Below are 13,729 nucleotides of genomic sequence, written 5' to 3'. Positions count from 1 at the left end.
CTAGGAGGGTTGAAGAGGAAGGTGATTTTTTGTTTGGCGAGATGTTGTTGAAGATCTGGGCTACAGTTTGTTAAAGCTTCTCTTAATTCTCTCTCTCCACCATGAAAATTGGTGCCCTGGTCAGAAAGCAGTTCAGATGGGGTGCCTCGACGTGCAATAAATCTCCTCAGAGACATAAGGAAGGAGTCTGTGTCTATAGATGTGAGGAGCTCAATGTGTACACATCGAGTGGTCAAACACTTGAATATTATACCCCATCTTTTTTCACAGCGTCGTCCTACCTTTATTTGGAAAGGACCAAAACAATCCATCCCAGTGCTATAGAAAGGAGGTTTGTGAAGTCTCAGCCGGGCTGGGGGTAGATCAGCCATTTTAGGGACCTCAGCTTTAGCCTTCCACTTGCGACATTCTATGCAGTTGTGCTGTAATTTGCGAATTGCCTCACGACCTCTTAGTATCCATACATTTCTCCTCATTTCAGCAAATACCCGTTCTGTTCCTGGGTGGCAGAGCTTACTGTCATAGTTCTGTATGAGCAGTTTAGTTGCTGAATGGTGAGGATCCAGAACTATTGGGTGAATTGTCTGGAGTTCTAGACCTTCAGCACGACGTAGACGACCTCCAACCCGTATAAGCCACTGCATGAAAAGAGGTGTATCCGTACTAGGAAACTCCTGTATACACCACTGATTTTCGGAAGTATCTACTAGTTCCACTGAGGGTAAACTTCTAATTCCACCAAGTTAGGAAACTCCCGTAATGATACCAATTCGGATATATCTTGCTGAAGGGATATCCCCGTGGTATATGCAGCCATTTGTTGCCATGGCAAGTAATCCCCTGAAGAATGTTGTCAGGAGACATTTTCACACCTCAAGAGGCCTTTCACTTCATACCTTGACACACCTCTGCTGTCCTTATTGGTGTTTTTTCTCAACATTGATTGGTTGTTTTAAAAAAACACACCCCAAACCCTAAAAACTATTGGGACAGTGACCTGTCAATTTCCTGATACTAGTATTTGATTGGTCACGGTTTTCATTTAGCCCAACCCAAGCCCTCATAGCATAGTGACTTGATTGGTTTTGGCCAGCTATGTTAATAAACTATAACCACCCCACCCACTATACAACCCAACCCCCTCAAAAATGGAAAACAGAAAGGATTCAGAATTTCTTTTTATTAAAATTAAACCAAAACACTTAAAGCATTAAATATATAAATAAAACTATAGGAACTGTACAGGGGAAAAAGTACTTTTATAAAATTTTACTAAACACAAGCAATATTATAACAGTTACACACTCTAAAAAATGCTGGGTTGTTTCAACCCAATTTTGGGTCAAATATGGACAAACCCAGCCGTTGGGTTAATTTTTTTTAATTACATTTTTAACCCAACGTTTGGGTTTGTCCATATTTGACCCAAAATTGGGTTGAAACAACCCAGCATTTTTTAGAGTGCAGAATATAAAACTAAATAAAATACTTAATATGTACACACAGCACAAAGTATTTAAAATATAACCAAACACAGCAAACACAAACAATATTAAAAGAAAATAAGTTGCAGAATATGAAACTAAATAAATCTAACCTAATAAGTATACAAAGAATAAGATAAAATAGAAGAGAATAAGTGAAAATGTGCAGTTTGTGGTGCAATTATTAAAATAGCAAAACCAGTGCAGTTTAGTTAAAGTTGAAGAGAGGAAGGTCCATCATGTCCATTTCCATCAGCCTTAACACGCTGATGATGCAAAATAGTGTAGCGCATGTCTGCCTCCAATCTGCGCTGAAGCTCCTCACAAAGTTCTGACAATTGTGGGTTCCTGTGAGATGGAGACCTCACAATCCACACTGGCCTTCCATCAACAATGGCATCCTCCTCGTCAGACATCAGCTCCACTGTTGCAGTCTGCCAAAGCTCTCTCTCTGCATCGGTTTGAACAACCTTGGACCTGGAATCCAGCAACTGCAAAACACACAATGTGTTAACCACTAAAAACACCCAGAAATGTATCAAACTTAAAGGAATAGTTCACTTATGTTAATATACTCACTCTCATGTTGTTACAAACCTGTAAATGTCTTTGTTCTGATAACCACAAAAGATGGAAAGTTTATAATCCAACCAATCATGAGCCCCATTGACTTTAAAGTAGAAAAAAAAATACTATGGAAGTGATTTGAGCTCATGATCAGTTTGATTTCAAACATTCCTAAAAATATTTTCTTTTGTGGTTATCAGAAGAAAATAACAGAATTTTCAATTTGGGGTGAACTATCAAGTTGATGAATTTCTACACTTACCCGTCTTTTCCTTTGTCGGTTTTTAGCTCCTGTTTTAATGACATCTCTTAGCTGGGACTTTTCTGCCTGAGACAAATTGTACTTTCTCCGAAGTGTTTCAAAGTATGTCTTGCAACACGCTGAATAAAAGAAAATTCAGATAAGTGACAGAAACTACACTATTGAAATCATAAGATGGACAAAATATAAGAGACTAAAATTATGGACATTAAAATTGTTAAACAAACATTTTAAAATTACCTTGTCTTATTACACTCAGGGTCTGTATCTGCAAAAGTTGTTTTCAATTCCTCTAGCAGATAAGTCATGACTGCTTGGTTATGAGGCGAACTTATTCTGTGTGGAAAGAGAGAAGTGTGTGATTAAATACATTTAAAAGGAATATGTAAAACCCCATAAACAGCATGGCCCACAAAGGCCAAATAAACATAGCAGAAAAACAGCAGTCTTACCCAGTTTGTGGATCATATTTATGTGGGTTGTTTTCCGAATTGTGAAGGCGCCTTAGAGCTTCCTGTAACATTGAATGAAAAACGCTTTAATGCATGCACACATAACGTTACATTGGCTGGAAACAAAAGTTTTCAAACGACGTTGTGTAACTTACAGATGAAATAAAACTCAACTTACCGCAATGCCCACGTTGTGCGGCCTCTTTATCCTTTTATGTAATGGCTCTTCCCGCGGTCTTTGTTCCTCTTGCGGTCTTTGCTCGTCAAACTTTCGCTCAAGAGCACAAAGACGCTGGATAGCATCTTCGAGAAGAACAGTGTTTGCAGCTTGCTTCTCCATCAAACCCTCCACAATACTGTATGTGCTGTCTTTACGAGACATTGTCCCCCACCCCCCACCCAGCTCTGAAAACAGAGAAGGCACCTCTACCTGGGGGTCATTAACATATAAAAAGCCCTTCACACCTCACACCTCACACCCACCCCTCCTTACAACCAGCTGTAAGGATTCCTGGAAACTTCCACCAGTTCCTATATACATCCACACACGTAAGGTTTCTGGATGTTTCACGAGTTTACTTCTGTGTATTACCTTTCCAAGCACTCTGCCTCATTTATCTGGCAAACCTACAGTTTAGCAGAGATTTCCCATCCCGTATTTGTCCGTATACAGCTCTTTTCATGCAGTGAGCTGACTGGCATCGTCAAACTCTGGTGATAAAGTGAGTAAGCGGCTTGTAGAGGATACAGGCTTACCAGCTTTCAATCGTTCATATTCCTCTGAGAAACTGTCACGTTGGATATTCTGGAAGATGAGGCATTCTGCCTTCACGTAGTCTTTAGCCGTAGCTGGACTGGATTGGTTTGGGTCAATTTCACTGTGCTGGACTGTGGCTTCAACCAGGTCCTTCCATGTTCTGTACTCACTGGGGTTCAAGGGGTTTGATACTCTGGTGACACCGCAGAATGCACTCTTTCTCTTCTCCATTTCATCCTCAGGAGGTTTAAGGACTGGCAAAGCTGGCCACTCTGACTCAGCCTGTAGTAAGAATGGTGGGCCTTGACTCCATCTGTTTGGTGATGCGAGTTCCTTTAGGCTGCGACCCCTTGTGAGGTCATCTGCAGGGTTTCGGAGAGAATCCACGTATCGCCATTCATGCTGATCAGCAAGGTCTTGGATTTCTGAGATCCTAGTCCCTACGAAGACTTTAAAGCTACAAGACTCCGATTTCAACCAGGAAAGGACTGTGGTGGAATCAGACCACAAGACCACTTGGCTTATTCTCAGTGTAAGTTCGGTTTCTAGCAGCTTTGCCATTTGGGCACCAATAAGCGCTGCACACAACTCTAGTCTAGGGATAGTTTGTTTCCGTTTGGGGGCAACTTTGGATCTGGCCATCAAGAATGCAAGCTGAATTCGGCCTTCTTTGTCCTCAGTTCTCAGGTATGACACAGAGCCGTATGCCTGTTCTGAGGCATCACAGAAGATATGAAGTTGTCGTGTGACATTGGGTTGGTCCATATCTGCTGAGACATAGCACCGTGGAATGGTAACTTCAGAAAGGCAGGGCAGCTCATTCTCCCACCCATTCCAGGCTTTCAATAGGTCTGTTGGCAACATGGGATCATCCCAATCTCTTTGTTTGTTCCACAGCTGTTGGATCAGGATTTTTGCACGAGTGGTAAAAGGGAGAATGAATCCCAGAGGATCATACTGGCTCGCTGTCACCTTATAAATGTGGCGCATAGTGGGTATGGTTTCTGGAACTGGGCGGTGTTTATATCCAAGGATGTCTAATTCAAAGTTCCATCTTAATCCAAGAGTGGATTCTTGTGGTTCAACTTTGTCATGTGACAGCCAAAGCTCAGTGCTGTCTGAACGAGCTTCTTTAGGTAGGTGATCAATGACATTTGGCATGTTGGCAGCCCATTGACGGATCTCAAAGCCACCAGTGGCAAGAAGTTCTCGTAACCCATCCACTAATTGCTTGGCCTCATCTGGGAACATTACGCTCTTTAGACAGTTGTCTACGTAAAAGTTCCTTTCGACTGCTGAGCTGAGGGTGTCATTTGGCTTGGTATTATCGAGAGCATGACGCTGTAAGGCATAGATGGCACAGCAAGGACTGCAAGTTGTGCCGAACGGAAGCACTTGCCACTCATAAATGCTGGGGGGGTTATCTGGTTCAAGATCACGCCAGACAAAGCGGAGTAGGTTTCTGTCCTCAGGCAGTAGGCGGACCTGATGAAACATACCCTTTATGTCTCCACTCACCGCGACAGTATGCTCCCTGAAACGCAACAGAACTCCCAACAGGGAAGGGCCTAGTGCAGGTCCGGCAAGGAGGTAGTTGTTGAGGTTATGCCCCTTGTATTCAAAGGAGCAGTTGAACACCACTCGGTTTTTACCGTTATGATGAACCATGTGATGGGGAATAAACCATGATTCTTCATCAGTAGTCACAGAGTCTGCTTTAAGTTTAACCACGTAGTTGCTTTCCTCTAGCCTTTTGATCTCTTCTTTGTATGCAGATGCCTTTATGGTGGCTTTAGCTAGCCTTCGCTCTGTATTTCTCAGGTTGGGCATGACAGAGTCTTTGGAGGCATTGAGGTGAGGCATGTCAGCCTTGCGCAATAGGGGTGTGGCATAACGCATCACTCCATCAACCATCACCCTGGTGGTTTTAACTTGTAGCAAGTCCATTGCTTTCTGATCTTGTTTGGATCGTGTGACCAGTCTTTCATTTTTGTGGGGAATGGTATCTCCTTGCCAAAGTCTCTCAACATTCCGGAAAAGTTCTTCCATTTTAGGAGTGACGGAGAGGTGTAGGCATTGCTGAGGCTGGAACTGTTGCTGTAGAAGGCGAGTTGGTCCTTGTAACACCCAACCCAGTCTAGTTCTAATTGCCGCTGGACCTCCAGGTGGGCCAAGGCGAACCGGCTCAATAGGGGTAATCAGATGGGGATGATCTGCACCTATTAGAAGGAGGGGATATGCTTTGAGAATGGGCTGCAACGGGATGCCTTTCAAGTGCCAGTATTTCTGCTGGAGCATTTCAGTGGGGTAAGAGTGCTCGGCCAAACTTAAGTGCTCAGAGGTAAATGCGTTCTGGATTTGGTAACTCTTTTCTGGTTGTGACGTTGAGCGTACACTAAAGGAAACGGAGGCCCCATGAAGCTTCTTGACATCTTGTCGAATGGTTCTCAATGCAAGGTCCTCAGTCTGTCCCTTAAGCCCTAGTTTCTGAGCTGCAGCTGGAAGTAGCATAGTTCTTTCTGATCCATCATCAAGAACTGCATAGGTGTTTAGGGTTTGATTCTTGTGTTTTAAGACAACAGGAACCACTTTCAACAGAACATGTTTGGAACTTTCAGGCCTGTCCAGGTACACGGACTCATTTGTGGAACTCACTAGGCAGGTACCTTCTGTCTGAGACCGGTCGTTAACTTCGTGAAGGATTTGAAGGTGTTTCCCATTACACAGGCGGCAGGGCTTTCTCAGAGTGCAATTTTTTGCTAAATGTGACCGTCCACATTTCCAGCAGCGGTTGTTATCTTTAATCCATTTGATCATCTCCTCTTTACCAAATTTCTGGAAGGTGGGACACTGGCTTAGGAAATGCTCTGTACTGTCACAGTATGGGCACAACACTCTGCTTTGTTCAGGTCTCTGTGTTGTCTTGGTTGGCTTGAAGGATGATAGTACCTGTGTAGCTGTGTCAGAGGTTTGATCAGCTCCATGAAGAACAGTGGCAAATCCGGACTTAACTGCAGGGCCTGATCTTGGCTTCACTGTTTTAGGTCTTTGATCCTTTCTTGAATTTAAATCCTCACAGTCTTGGCACCAGGATTCAAACTTGAGCCACTCAGCCAGGTCCAGTAAAGTGTAAACTACACCAGATTGATAAGGCATGTGTCGTCTGAATGATGCACGTAAATCTGGAGGAAGTTTAGTGAGCAAACGGACTACATGTGACCCACACTGTAACTCCACATTACCTTCAGGACCCAATGTCCTCAGGAGACCCACAAGAGCTTGGATTTGAAGGGCGAACCTATCGAAACTGGCCAAATCTCCAGGCTGAACATCAGGAGCATCCATTACTGCTGCTATTTTAGTCAGAGCCAACAGGTGAGGTCTTCCGAATCTGTCAGTAAGTGCATTCATAGTGTCTGTGTATGGCCAAGGGGAATTGAGGAATGAGTCAGCAATTAGGCGTGCTTCTTCAAACTTCAGGTGATCAAGAAGGACTTGATACTTAAAAAGCTCAGTTGCATCATTAGGAAGTAAGTTATCAAGGGCTAACTTTAAGCGAGCGAATTCGCTAGGGTCACGACGTGTGAAACATGGAATTGTTGGTTGTGGGCCCCTGTAGGATGTCTCTGGACGTATAGTGCTATGAGGCCACCCCGTAGGAGAAGAATATGGCTGATTATGAACAGTGGCAGGATGTGGGCTTGATTTGTAGGTGTAAATGTCAGCACCTGGCTTAACGGAACTCTCTCTGGGTTGTACTTGAACTCTGCGTGGAGTAGGTTGTGGAGTGCGGGGCTCCGGACTCGGTGCTGCTATCTGAGGTGGTCTATATATGGTTCTGGGTAATGGCACTGGAGTCTGGTTTGTATGCTGTGGTTGTGGAGTTAGTGAAGCTGGATACTGCTGTATAATTAAATCTTGCATACCTTTGTGAAGATTTTGTAACTGCAGAATTTCCTCTTTAAGGACCAGATGAGCTTCACGCAGTTGCCTGTTCTCCTGCTTTAAGTCTTGAACCTCCAACCTGTGTCTAACAGCTGTGATTGAAGCCTCATCCTCCTGCTCCTCCTCTTCATCACTTTCATAGTGAGGTGCAGTTGGCCACCGTCTGTCAGGTTGTCTACCAGCAGTCATTCTGGGATAGGGAGTAATCGTGGCTCCAGCTACTGCTCCAGTACTGTAATCACATGAACTTGAAAGTGGAGAGTCAGGAGGTAATATATCAGACTGGTATGTCCTTGCACTTCGCTGTGGTACCCCTTCTGGCACAGGTGAATGTTGGATTGGATATCGGACGTCATAATCTCTGAGATAAACTGGAGGCTGGGTTGTGCGTCGTGGGCGCACACTCTGGTGGAAAGGCTGCTCTGACATCCTGTCTCTGTGGTAAGCACACATCCGGCTCGAAGGACCACAATGTAGAAGAGTTTTCACTAATGTGCTGATTAGGTGATTGTGCTCGCCCCAGGGTGTCAATCAAAACACATCACAGGATTCAGAATCTTCTCATCTTTACTTGCTATTAGTATGTATACATGTGTGGTCTGAAATAAACAAATAAATAACATTACAATAAGTATTGTATTCATACATACAAATAATATACATGTCGTTTACATCCAATACAATTATCAAAGGTTTGGACTGCACTACCGAACTTGTCCGCTAGATGTCACATTAAGCACATATAATGAGGATCGCGAATTCTCCGTGTCTCTGAGAAAATGCTGAGTAATCATTATATATCGGCAGGGTTACGGAAATACGACAAATAGTGTTAACTTGACGATCGTTAAAGGGGTTAATATTACACAAAGTAACCACAAGCAAGGGATAAAGCAAGTAAATAACTTAAATAACATTACTTTCTATATCTGTTATATTTGTGGCGATCAGTATAATGCAGTGGACACGGAAGAGATAAACAACTCGGTAATTCACATCAATCAAACTGTAACACGACAGATAACTATACTAAAGAACACAAATATGTAAATAGACTTACATTTTATCATTAACGCACACACTGAAGTAAACTCTGAAGGAGGTACAGGAAAATACAAAACATGTTCTTCTCCTTAGCTTGCTAACTGTTTCTAACTCGCGTCCTTTCCCGGCGTCACCAATAAGCTCGTCGCTGATTGGTTAGATCTCCTTAACACTCTCTGTCTATCCCGAGGTTTACTGCTGTCCTCCGGAACCAGGCCGTATCCAGATCTGATGAAGGACCAGCGCCAGGACACGACGACGACGACGCTGACCTGAAGTGTCAACCAGTCTCTCCTCCTCTCCACTCCGACTTTAACCAACCGGAACTGGACAAATACTCTGATTCATTCTGACTTCTGACCTGTAATGCTCCTGAATCATAATCATACACTGTTCACTCATTGGCCAGAGGAGAACTGGCCCCCGACTGAGCCTGGGTTCTCCCAAGGTTTTTTTCTCCATTCTGTCCCTGATGGAGTTTTGGTTCCTTGCTGCTGTTGCCTTGCCTTCTGGCTTGCTTAGTTGGGGACATTTAATATTCAACAATATTATAGATCTGCCTTAAAGGTGGACGATGATGAAATTGTTTTTTGTATTATTTGCATGTTATCACTGTGAAGCTGCTTTGAGGAGATTCCCCCCCCCCTTCTATGTAAAGCGCTTTGAGGTCTCAGATAAAGCGCTATATAAATGTAACAAATTATTAATTATTATTATTGATACAATCTGTATTGTAAAAAGCGCTATATAAATAAAGGTGACTTGACTTGACTTGACATTACGTGATTGTGTTCTTACACAGGTTTCCCTAGGAATCTTATTAACCTTATAAGTAATATGAAGGATGGGACCTGATTTTATCCATGAGGAATTGATTGAATTGTTAAAAGTGGGCATTCTATACCAAGATGGAGTCAGATCTGAATATGAGTTTGCAGTTGAAGAGTTTGTCCAGTGCTGCTCCTGGAGCGTCAATGTCCTGCAGAGTTAGCTAGCTCCAATGTGCTCCAACCAACTTGACTGGAATGTTCTAGTGATCCTGAAGACCATTATTAGCTGGGACTCTATGTAGGACATGTGACTTGGAAAATGGATGGATGAATAGATGGATGGATTATAAAGACCTGTTTTTTTCTATATAGTAATGTGAACTGCTGAATTGTTCACAATAAGACCAGAAACAAGTCTTAAGGAAGATCATACGGTGAATTTGATTGGATTTTCCTCTCTGTTCATTCTCAGTAAAGCCAGTCATGCGCTCATAATCACCCAGATAATTCAAAGAGGGAACTTTGGTCTCATAGATTTGGACTGATTTGTTTGAGTCCAGCCAGGACTGGGAAATACACTTTTGCGCAATGATCCCTGACCTTTATTCAACATTTGACTTAATAGACAACAGTCTGAGATTGTTTATTCCTTAATTTCCAGATCTTTATTTAATATATACATATATATATATTATAAGATCATTGAGATATTTTACTTACTTGCTTCTTTTTTGAGTTCACGAAGCTTCTTGGCAGTGTGTGTTTCTGCATAAACAAGAAAAAAAAATGATATTTTGTTCAAGACTGTCATACATTTAATACATTTATTTAATGAGTTTCTGTCTTTACCTTCCAGGACGTTGTGGTAGAGTGTCCCATCCATTTCTATGCTATATTGCACTCCATGAGGTTGAATACTGTAGGGCCTGCTTGCTTTATTTCTAAATGTCACTTTAATTGTGTCCTCTTCCTCTGCTCTGATGACTGGACCTAAAAAACAACTCAAAGACATTAATTTGTGCTTATAATCTCAGTACAAAACAAAAAACCCACTGAAATACATTAAAGACAAATAATGCCTGCACTTAAAAGCAAATCACTGCAACATGCTCATAGTTATATCACAGTTTAAGGAAGATTCCTAGATAAATACAATGTTCTGTCTACAACATCTACCCATAATTCCCAGGTGCTGCTCCTCTGGGGTCCTGTCTTTGCGCTTGGTGAATGTGTCATCAGTGTATTCCACATATTGGACCTTCTTGTATTTGCCCCCGATGTGATCACCGTGTTTATCAAAGAAAGTGTCAGATACACTGTGGATACACAGAGGCAAGCTTAGAGAAAACCCTTTGACATCAATATGTCCCTCAGTGAAGATCTTAAAACAATATTGTTACCTGTCATCAACAAGTTTCTTCCCTGTATACTGATTTATCTCCGTTGGCCCATAATCCCAGATCAATTCCTCAGCAGCAATGAAATACTGTCTCACTTCTCCAAACGGTCTGGGTTTATGCACATTTGGGAAACACTTCTTAATCTCAAAAAAGGCTTGCATGCCGGCTAAAAGTGGGGAGAAATGTAATTCAATTCAACAAAACAATTACAGGTGTAATGATGCAACATTTACACACAGATCTGGCCTGTCTGTACCTTCCAGATGATCATTGACTTGACAGCTGAGGAGCCATTGGCCGGGATTGTCTGCCACCATCTCCACATTAACAAAAGTAGCCGGGAACAGACTGACAGTGTCAACATGGTGCCGCTTGTCCGTCAGGATCTGTCCATGGAAGAAGGCTGAGTGGATGTCCACCTCGTTCCCCATCCCAAACAGGTGCCAGTGGATCTTATTGCCCATGCACATACTGAGGTCCGGCAAGTTGCCATAGACGTACCCATTTATAGCTACAATAAAGTTCACAAGGGAAGTTGAAATTCCTGGATAGTTATTCATACTATTTTTAATAAATATATATTATATAGGTAGTTAATAGATGTGTATAAAACAGGGTTTGACCTGTTGGTCTCTTCACGGTTCATGTTATCATTAGTCATTCATTATTGCAGGACATTATTACTGAACTCACCGTGCATTTTATTGCTTTCCTCGAATCCTTCATCACTCTTGTTGACTTTGGCAGCTGCTGAGCAGTAGGTCTTGATATTATCATCCAGGTACCAGCTGAGGTTCTCGTCAGACACCGTAAACATGAGGGCGTAAAGATAGTCAGATGTCTTGTCGCCATGGACATCTAGAGAGCCTAAGAATTGCATACAAACACACAAAAAAGAACGATTCATTATTAGTGGACTATATCAGATCTTGAAGTGTGAGAGTTTTACAATGACTTTTATGGTTGTCAGCTTTTTATATGAATTTGTATCTGTAATTTTCAGTACATAATCTGTTGAGTTAGCCAGATGTTCAAACTTGTCTTCAAAACTTTTTTTAAACAAAACAGTTATTTGTTATGTTGTAGCCTAAGTGATTCTCTCAAACTAGCCTCACGCTAACGTATAATGCTCTGTGGCTATACTTTTGCTTGCATTTTAAAGTAGCTTGTATTTGAACCCAAAACATTTCTGTAATTAGAGGAGTCGTAGCATGTCAACCCTGAAGTGAAGAGAAAGATTTGTACCTTTTTTACATATAATGAGAGGTCCAATGAGACCTGAGGCGATGTCTTTGGGAGCGCTAACATGGGAGTGGTATATCCTGGTCAGGCAGCTAGTGTCGTCTTTGCCAGGAGAATGGGAAGGCGGTAGAGTCCAAACATAGGAGAACGACTTCCCAGGGGCCACTGAATCGTCTTTTTTCTCGTCCTTTTCTGAAGAATCAGGATACAGTGCTCCTGGAGAGAAATCCCATATTCACAGTATTTATGATGAGCAATTCATAAGCAAAAGTTAAACTGATGAAATTAATCGTATTTGACATAATTTGGCACGCACCTTCATGGCTCTTGTTGTAGCTGAGGCCGTGTGCGTGGATGGAGTACGCTCGTGTGGCCGTGTTCTTCAGATGCACAACAACTGTGTCATCTTCCTCTGCACTGATGAGGGGTCCGAGGTATCCCAGCCACTTGGGTTTCTCTATCTCCTGCCTGTAGGTGGCGTCAGTGTATTGCTGATACACTGCCTTCTTATACACCCGCCCGATCCGCTGCTCTCCCCTCTCCAGAAACACCCGTGCACCTCTGTCGAACACCAACACAACAGTCTCTGTGAGGCTTTTACATACACTCTCTCACTCACAGAAAGTAGTGACCCACACCCCTACCCAGGTACTATTTAATTTTTTGTATAAACTTCTAAAGGAAACGGGAATGGTTCTTACCCGTACAGAATTTCTATCAAAATGTCTAATTCTGAGGAGATCAGAGATCTTCTCAAAATGCTGCATGATTTGAGATATCATTCATAACCATTTGGAACGAGGCCATTTCTAAGTGTGTTTTCTAGAGTGTTGCTAGGCGGTTAATAAATTATGAATAGGGCGTTGCTAAATGATCTCTTACTGCTCATTTAATCGTCCACCATTAAAAAATCACCATTAAAAAGCCTAAACTCATATAATACATTGTTGAATATCCAGACTCTAAAGCTGCATTCACATTGAAACTATCTGTAGAAACAAAGTGACCAGAACTCAATCATCTTCAGTTCCAAAGTTGAAATCATTAATTAGCAACATAATCAGTATGAAGCGCCAATTAAACTTTATGCAAATGAGCAGCAGTGCAGTGACTTCCAATGGGAATCGTGAGATTGGAAACGGTGATCTGCTGAGTTGGATACCACAGTTGAATAAGTAATAGGCAGAAGCAATATACAATCATAAGTTCTAAATTGCAACTAGAGTGTATTTTTAATGTTTAAATGTTAAATCAAATGTTATTATAATTTCATTTCATGCGTACAGAACTCATAACTCCTGTACATCCTACTCAGAAGTGTTTGTACTCACTCATCTTCTTTTATGGTTTTGTTCTGAATCAGATTTTTACCACTAGGAGCATAATCCCACTGAATCTCCTTAATGGCAAAGAAATATTCCCTTGTGATTGAAGACACGATTCCAGCACAACACAAAACCCCGAGCAGAGTCCACAGCACCCCCTTCATTTTGGATCAGTGGGATTTGACTGAATGGAGCAGATGCTTCGCTTCTTTAATGATAGAAGGGGACAGCGGTCAGCCAATCACAACAGCCGTGAAGAGGGCAAGTTGACTAACACACACACAGCTGGGCGGTCTGGCAGTACATGACCCGGGGAACTTACTGGAAGTGTGTGACCCGATGGACTCTAGGAAACTCCTGTCTATCAGAGAAGTTTTCTTTGCAGTCATCAACCATGAATTAAGACATTAATTATGTTGTCTTGGTTAGACCATTTATTCCATACCATACCAACCAAAGAAGATGTATAGACTGGGTAAAA

The 13,729-nt window shown here is 42.2% G+C and overlaps 2 protein-coding genes across 2 annotated transcripts; both read right to left on the bottom strand.

Annotated features, from left to right (window-relative positions):
* Positions 1 to 1,722: 1,722 nt before the first annotated feature.
* LOC306988639 (uncharacterized protein) lies at positions 1,723 to 3,109 on the bottom strand. The gene is made up of 5 exons (XM_079593731.1): positions 2,944 to 3,109; positions 2,766 to 2,827; positions 2,554 to 2,649; positions 2,314 to 2,432; positions 1,723 to 1,975 (listed from the first exon to the last, which is right to left on the bottom strand). Exons 1-4 carry the CDS (start codon positions 3,103 to 3,105, stop codon positions 2,411 to 2,413), a joined length of 342 nt encoding a protein of 113 aa, XP_079449857.1. The 5' UTR covers positions 3,106 to 3,109; the 3' UTR covers positions 1,723 to 1,975; positions 2,314 to 2,410.
* Positions 3,110 to 8,019: 4,910 nt separating this feature from the next.
* On the bottom strand, positions 8,020 to 13,444 carry LOC306988490 (hephaestin-like). The gene is made up of 10 exons (XM_079593497.1): positions 13,255 to 13,444; positions 12,240 to 12,484; positions 11,927 to 12,139; positions 11,375 to 11,548; positions 10,938 to 11,192; positions 10,682 to 10,847; positions 10,458 to 10,597; positions 10,131 to 10,271; positions 10,002 to 10,046; positions 8,020 to 8,066 (listed from the first exon to the last, which is right to left on the bottom strand). The coding sequence occupies exons 1-10, from the start codon at positions 13,410 to 13,412 to the stop codon at positions 8,035 to 8,037; spliced, it is 1,569 nt and encodes a 522-aa protein (XP_079449623.1). The 5' UTR covers positions 13,413 to 13,444; the 3' UTR covers positions 8,020 to 8,034.
* Between the last annotated feature and the right edge of the window lie 285 nt (positions 13,445 to 13,729).

Source organism: Phoxinus phoxinus (assembly GCF_949152265.1).
Source record: "Phoxinus phoxinus genome assembly, chromosome: 20".
NCBI lineage: Eukaryota > Metazoa > Chordata > Actinopteri > Cypriniformes > Leuciscidae > Phoxinus > Phoxinus phoxinus.
The sequence above is the reverse complement of the archived record's forward strand: the minus strand, read 5'-3'. Positions and strand labels throughout refer to the sequence as shown.